At 38.2% G+C, this 7,781-nt stretch overlaps 1 protein-coding gene across 1 annotated transcript in view; it reads left to right on the forward strand.

Moving 5' to 3' along the window:
* Nucleotides 1–278: 278 nt before the first annotated feature.
* Nucleotides 279–7,781, forward strand: part of slc13a1 (solute carrier family 13 member 1) — a 30,577-nt gene continuing 23,074 nt past the window's right edge. The window contains exons 1-3 of the mRNA XM_025010920.2: nucleotides 279–329; nucleotides 5,142–5,340; nucleotides 6,201–6,329. Coding sequence (XP_024866688.1) covers nucleotides 5,236–5,340; nucleotides 6,201–6,329 — 234 coding nt within the window. The 5' untranslated portion in view covers nucleotides 279–329; nucleotides 5,142–5,235. The remainder of the gene's footprint in view (nucleotides 330–5,141; nucleotides 5,341–6,200; nucleotides 6,330–7,781) is intronic.

Raw genomic sequence — 7,781 nt, forward strand, 5'->3', positions numbered from 1 at the left:
TTTTTAAACTCTAGTACAAAACTCTAAATTTAGACTAAGCTTAATTAACATCATCATCAGGAAGAAGGAGTATGAGAAGCTGTAGAAATACCATGGGCTGAAAGAGGAAACAGAGAAGTTGTGGAAAGTCAAGGCTTCATTGATACCAGTGGTCATTGGAGCACTCAGTGCTGTGACCCCCAAACTGGAAGACCTCAGAGATCTCTGTCCGGAAGAGCACAGTCCTAGGAACAGCAAAGATACTGTGTAGAACCCTCAAGCTCCCAGGCCTTTGGGTAGCAGACTTGAGCTTGAAGTGAAAGTGGAGCCACCCATGTGGAACAAATACGGTGAGCTGGGTGTTTTTTTTAATATAGTATAATATCAAGCAGTTCAGCATTCAGTAATTGGTCTTTTTTTTAGCTGGTAGATTCTACATAAAAGCTTTAAAAATATATTTTTTATCTGGCAGTACTGGTGATAGTTTTACATTTAAAAAGATTTGTCAAATCAAGTCACTGTTATTTGTGAGACCTATTGCATGTGGTGGATTAAATCAGTGGTTCATCTATCTATCTATCTATCTATCTATCTATCTATCTATCTATCTATCTATCTATCTATCTATCTATCTATCTATCTATCTATCTATCTATCTATCTATCTATCTATCTATCTATCTATCTATCTATCTATCTATCTATCTATCTATCTATCTATCTATCTAGTTTCATTATGACTTTATTTATATACTTTTCAGCAATGGTTGTGTTTAATCAGGAATACTTGCAAGTTTTGCCATTGTTATTTTCAAGGTCAAAAGCTAAAAGGTTTTGGATTAATTTACCCTACAGACCCACACATTTTCAGTTCCTTAAACACTAATATGAAATTGAAGGAATAATACCAAACTACATGTGCTTAATCAACCCATCCAGTCATTGCAAAAGTTTACCCATCTCTATGTGGACTAATAAATTTAAAAGCCTTGGCATCAACAACATATAACGGTCTCTGCTTCACACATGTACATTTGTGTTGTAACACGGATGTTGTTTGGTTACAAAAACAGTAACAAACTGTGTCATTCAAAAGTGTAGAGGTTTAATATTAGCTAAAGTAGTTATTTTAAACCAGTATGTTGTTTTTGAAAAATAATTGTTTTATCAGTCTGAAATGCAATAAACAACAGGTCCTTCTTTGGTTAGCCATTAACCTAGCCTGGATGAAGACTTTTGCCTCTTTCTCCGTACTCTGTTCTATGACTGATGTCACGGCTGGGAAGGTACTAACTATTGATAACTATTAGACAGAACATCACTTCAAATATGACCAGACTATCCCTTTAAGTTCAAGGAATAAACTACGGTGCATCTGCATTTTATTCTAATTTTAGCTTCATATACTTTAAAATCTTACCTGGAAGAGTGGGGACTTTCACATTAAATCTGTCTGCATTGCACCTTTCTTCTTAGGTGTAGATGTGTTTATTTGTGCTGTAGAATGTAACCTTACAAAAACAATCTTTAACTAGGTTTTATTGCTGTGTATTTTACTGAGTCAAAATAACAGCTTGTACTGTACTGTGATAAGACATAAATGCCGCTGTGCTTCCTCTTCACTCTCACCAGTATTGGGGAATTTTTTCTTTGAGACTTAAGGTTGTCTTATACTGTCAATACTGTAAATTTAAAAATGCTATGACTAAGCAGCTCTGACATGCATGTCTTCTTTTGACATTTTAGACAATTTTACCAAAGTAACAACAAATAAAATAGCTTCTTATCATAACCCCATAAACATTTAAAGAAATGCAGGCTCTCTCTTTTTTTTCCTTTTATGGGCACATCCCCGTGGGCACCACATGTAGAATACACGTTGTCCTTCCATGCCCAAGCAGTGCAGGAGCAGTGTATGTATACACAACTATACATACATATATATTTATATATATTTCTACTTTCTTTATCAATGATGCAGACCCTGAAGCACAGGACTGGAACAGGACATCATAGGTTGGATGATTGTGGGAATGGTGGCAAATGACCCAGGGATGTAACTCTATAAACAGGAAACAAGAAAATAACTAAACCAAGCACGGAGGACTGATGAATAAACTTTAAACACAACAAGAAATTAAACTTCCTAAGTTTATTGCAAAACCCCACTACCATGATAAAGACAGTACGGCAGTTATAGCTTCTATGTATATGTTTCATACTTTGTCACACACTTAATCTCTCTCTCTCTCTCTCTCTCTCTCTCTCTCTCTCTCTCTCTCTCTCTCTCTTTCTCTTCTTTTGCGTGACTCACTTATGTTTTAAACATGTAAGTGAATTTTGGTCATTTTCTTTTCTTTTTTTGGCATTATAGGTCATTTTACTTTCGATATAAAGGATATATAGTGCAGCAGATCACTGAATATTTCACAGAAATCTTTCAAATCTGGAAACAAGCACCAAAATTGGCACAAATACTGACTGGAAACGGACTGGAGCAAATGTTGCCTGTGCCAGAAGGAGAAGAATGAAGACCTCAAATCACCTCCTACACATTATCCATGTACACAGGAACATGACGGCTATGCCATGATTGCAACCAATGTTCCTCTCTTTCATGCCATCAACAAGCTGCCGATTGGTCTGGATCCATTGAGACTTGATGAAGGTAGTGGTGTAGAGGAAACATTGAGAAGGAACAAGGCACAGTACCACCAGAGCTGTCGTCTTTTGTTCAACAACACCAAACTCGACCAAGCAAGAAAGAGAAGAGCTGGTGGTCAGAGTACTCAGGCAAAAGAAGGCCACAATAAGCTGCAAATAACTAGTCATGAAGGCTGGGAGTCTGTGTGCTTCCTGTGTGAAAGAGAACATCCAGCATCTGAACTGAGACAAGTGATGACAATACATCTCAACAAGAGGCTGAATGAATGTGCCAAAAAGCTGAATGATGTCAGACTCCTAGCAAAGCTTAGTGGTGGAGACGCCATTGCACAGGAGCTAAAGTACCACATGCATTGTTTGACGGACCTGTACAACAGAGAGAGGGCCTACATTAGAACCACCAAGAGGCAGGAACAGGACCAAACATTTGAAGAGGATGCCCACCCACTAGCATTTTCAGAGCTTGTCATCTATATAGTAGAGAGCAGGTCTAGTTGTGACGGTCCTGTGTTCTTCCAACTTGCAGACATGGTTGAGCTCTACAGCCAGAGGCTGGAACAGCTTGGTGTCACTGTCACCTGATGTCAACTCCACCAGACTAAAAGGAAAAACTGCTAGCAGAAATACTCCAACTGGAAGCACACAAGCAGGGTAGAGATGTTCTCCTGGCATTCCAGAAAGATGTGGGCCTAGCCTTGTCACAAGCCTCTGGTTACAGTGAAGCTATTATCCTTTGCAAAGCAGCTATGATCTTATGAAGACATATGCTGGACCACAAGACCTCATTTGATGGGACCTTCCAGGAGAGGTGTATTGAACAGGCCATTCCACCCAGTCTTCTTCAGTTTGTGGGCATGGTTGAACATGGAGCTGACATCAAATTTTAACTGAGATTTGGTGCATCCAAGACAGATATGGTCATTGCCCAGCTGCTGCAGTACAACTGCTATGCAAGGTAAAAAGAAAGAGCAGCAACTCACAGGCACTCAAAAGACCGAGAGACTCCATTCCTGATATACATGGGCGTGTCTGTCTGTGCAAAGACCAGAAAGAGCACATTGGTAGAAATGCTTCACGAGCATGGTATCAGCATTTCATATGATAGAGTGCTGGAGATATCTGCACAGCTAGGAGAAGCGACAGTCACCAAGTATGTGGAGGATGGAGTGGTCTGTCCACTAGTTCTGCGCAGACGGCTGTTCACCACAACGTAGATCACAACCCCACTGCAACAACAGCAACCACCTCTTTCAGTGGCACTAGCATCTCTGTTTTCCAGCACCCAACCAAAGATGACAAAGGTGAAGAGCGTGGACAGATGAAATTTGAAGAGGAGAAAAAGAAGGACCCTTACAAAAAAATCCCATGAAATTCACATGTGATCACATGTGATTCCCATTTTCCACATGTGGTTCACATAATCCACAAAAAAATCACATATTTCCACATGTGATTCCCATTTTCCACATGTGGTTCACATAATCCACAAAAAAATCACATATTTCCACATGTGATCCCCATTTTCCACATGTGGAAATGTGGGAATCACATGTGAAAGTCACATGTGATTTTCATGGGATTTTTTTTGTAAGGGGAGAAAAGACAAAAGGACTGAATGTCTTAAAGTAGATTGAACATCTTGTAATTTTGGACTGGTAACACCTGTGCTTTGGACATTAACCTTTTGCAACTTCATGTCATGTTGCTGAATTAGATTGGCCAATTTAAGATGAACATTATTTTTGTACTGGTACACTATGCATAATAGATGTTTAGCTGTAATTATTGTTAGGTGTATTTTTTCACCTTTTTAGTTAGAAATGGTACAAAGAAGCCCTAAAAAGAATTCAAAGCTATAAATTGGATTTCCTCGTGGTCAGAAACATAGGATTCGATACCAAAATCATCCAAATCGGTCCAGGGAGTCCAATTCTGTGGAAAAATTGGTTTCTTATGCAAGAAATGGTGGCCATCTTGGAAAACGGTGGCCATTCTGATATTTTAAGTGGCTAATGTGTTTTTCCTAATAAATGGTCCAAGTAAGATAAACATTAAAATTTTGGTGCTTGTTTTCGGGTTTGAAAGATTGTTACAGCTATCTGCTGCACTAATAAATGGTATGGTTAAAAAATTATTTTAATGACTGGTCAGACATAGCATAGAGATGTCAAACTGCATAGCTGGATATCTCATAGGTTGAGGATCCCTACTGATTTAAAGATCATAGGGTCAAAGGTCAAGGTCACAGGTGAACCTTTTGAAAAACCCTTGTCTGTGCTCCAACTACAGACACATGTATTTAAGATTGTTGTGTGAGACATCAGACAATTTTCTGATGGGCATGTTATGTACTGTTGGCAATTCTCTAGCTATGTTAAAACAAAGATAATATGCACTTATTTAGCTCTAGAGGGCTTGTACAGTAAAAAAAATAATAAAGACATAAACACAATCTGCAAGTTTCAACAGTCTGAAGTCAAACCTAACTCTGTGTTTCAGTCTGATTGATAACTAGGTCAGTCAACACCCTTTGTGAAGTCTCTGCTGAACAAGTGCAGTGTTATCACAAGAATTAAAAGAAAAAGAAAAGAGAATGCTGAGGACTTTGAGCAGAGGTCTGTGGAATTATCGAAACATGGTCCTGATCATCTTCACACCACTGCTACTGCTCCCCCTTCCTCTTGTGAGCAGCACGAAGGTGAGTTTTCATGAATATAGCATCAATTCTGAAGTCTTTTCAAAGTAAAACAAACTTTCGACTGAGTTTATTCTTGATCTTGTGTTAAGCATTTTAAACATCTGCTGGCTTCTTTAGATAGATAACTTTTACTAATTGGCTTTAATAATGTATGTTAATGTTTTTGTACAGTGTTGTGACTTGGCACTATATAAATAAACTGAATAGAAATGTTTTGAGTTGAAACTTGATTTGGTTTTCTTAGAATTGTTAAAAGTTTGAGTATTTTGTTTATTTAGTTATGTCCTTGGCTTTTGTTTGTTGTCCTTTAATTTAATTAAAGGACAACAATGATCCTTCTGCTTCTATGCAGGACCTTTTCTGTCTCCTGTTGTGTTCATTTTGCATATTGTGGGCACAACTTGAAATAAATAGACACAGTTAACCATACTTTTCTTGAACTTTCTTGGTAGCTATGACACCTTTCCAAAACTTTGGAAAATTTTTACTGCTAGCAGTATAAGCACTTTCCCTGCTGCAGTGAATAGCTGTATAGTCACTAAGTACTGTAGTCTCTACACTCCTCCACGTACAGTGTCTGAGCTATATAGTGTATGTTTGTTTTGTTTTTTTGTCTAAATGACTAGGCAAATTGGCTCATTGTCTTGCTGCAGAAATAGTAAATTAAGTGTTTCACTGAATTTAATTGAACCTAATTTTTACAATAGACATACCCTGTTTTCACATTGACTTTACAGTCCTTTTTCTTGTGTTTTGTGGGACATTAAAATATGGATTCTGTCTGTTTTTAAACTCTATTATAGACATGTACTTTTAAGTTTTTTGTTACACCCCATTGACACTTTTCTTTTGCTATTCAGGAGGCAGGGTGTGCCTTTGTGTTACTTCTAATGGCAGTGTACTGGGTAACAGAAGTAATTCCTTTGTCTATGACTGCCATGCTCCCTGCCATTCTCTTCCCTATCCTTGGCATTATGAAATCATCAAATGTAAGTTCACAAAATACAGGTAAACAATAGGTATGTATTGTTTTATATGTGCTTGTGTAGGTGTGTGTGTTTGCAGAGGAAATTTTAAAATAAGCACCTAATAGATAATCTACAGCCTTTAGAATGGCTTACTAGCATTTTGATTTAGAAGTAGATGACTTTCATAAAGTCAGCTAAAATATTTCTGTTGTTTGTGCTGTCATTCTGTCTGTGTATAGCTTGCTTAGAGAATAAACAGAAAATAGTAGATTCTTACAATCCTGGTTTATTTGATCATTTTTAATACTTTTCGGATTTACACTGATGAACTATATGTCATGATGGGTGGAGATGACGGAGACGAACCCGGTGTGCAGACTCATTTTAAAAGACACTAATTTATTTAACTAAAGAACAAACAAAACAAAAGCTGACGGGGCAGCAAACAAATAGAAACATTAGAGCACATAAGAGCGGGAGCAGGAACGGAACCAGGAACAGGACAGAAACATGCAACAACATCAGACTAACAGCAAACAATATCAATGGACCAGCGGGGAAGAGTGACCGGGTTTTTAACACTGAGGACAACGAGGTGAGTGGGAACAGGTGGAATGATTACAGAGTCTGGACAGGTGTAGATGGGTGTGGCTGACAGACAAGTGAATGACTGGGGAAGAGTGAAAATGAAACATGAACATGAGACAAAACAAAAAGCAGATCCAACCAAATAACACAATAGAAACAAAACAAAAACCAAAGAACTAAAATCAAAAACATAAACAAAACCCAGGAAAAAGCCAAATCATCACACTATACACCCTCTGAGAAAAAATGATTACAGCAGATGTTCATCAGAGAGTGCTGTAACTAAATATATATATATATATATCATGGAAAAGATGGTTAGAGGCTAAAATCAAGGTAACAAGGAGGGAAGTGAGCCCTAGTAACTATCACAATGGCAGACATCCAAGAAAGAGTCTCAGGCAGCGGTGGAAATTAGCACCCGCCACTGGCCAAATGCGGGTAAATATATGAAGTGGCGGGTGAATTGGATCAACACACACGCCACTGTGGCGGGTTGGCAATTTGAACAGAAATAGTTTTATTTGTCGTCTTGACATATAGGGGGCAGCAACGTGCTCGAGTTGCTGCTAAATGCAAGAAGGAGAAAAGTTTAGCAGACACTCTTTACCAGTTGGTGGCAGTATTGATTCCTTCAGTTGTTTACCAACCACCAATAAAAATCAAAAAGAAGAAGAAGAAACGATTTGAGGAGTAGCATTAGCAATGTGGTGGAACATTTCGGGAGTTAAGCGGGTGGCAGACAACAAAAATGTTTTTCAAGAGTAGTCGAGGGAAGAACCAAAAGTTAAACAACGTTTTTTTTTTTAACTAAATCAATGACGTTATGACGTCGGTCAGTGTGCGTTCGCGCCTACGGCTGGTGTTCTGACAATCTGTGCTTCC

This window comes from Kryptolebias marmoratus, linkage group LG17 (genome assembly GCF_001649575.2).
Source record: "Kryptolebias marmoratus isolate JLee-2015 linkage group LG17, ASM164957v2, whole genome shotgun sequence".
Classification (NCBI taxonomy): Eukaryota; Metazoa; Chordata; class Actinopteri; order Cyprinodontiformes; family Rivulidae; genus Kryptolebias; species Kryptolebias marmoratus.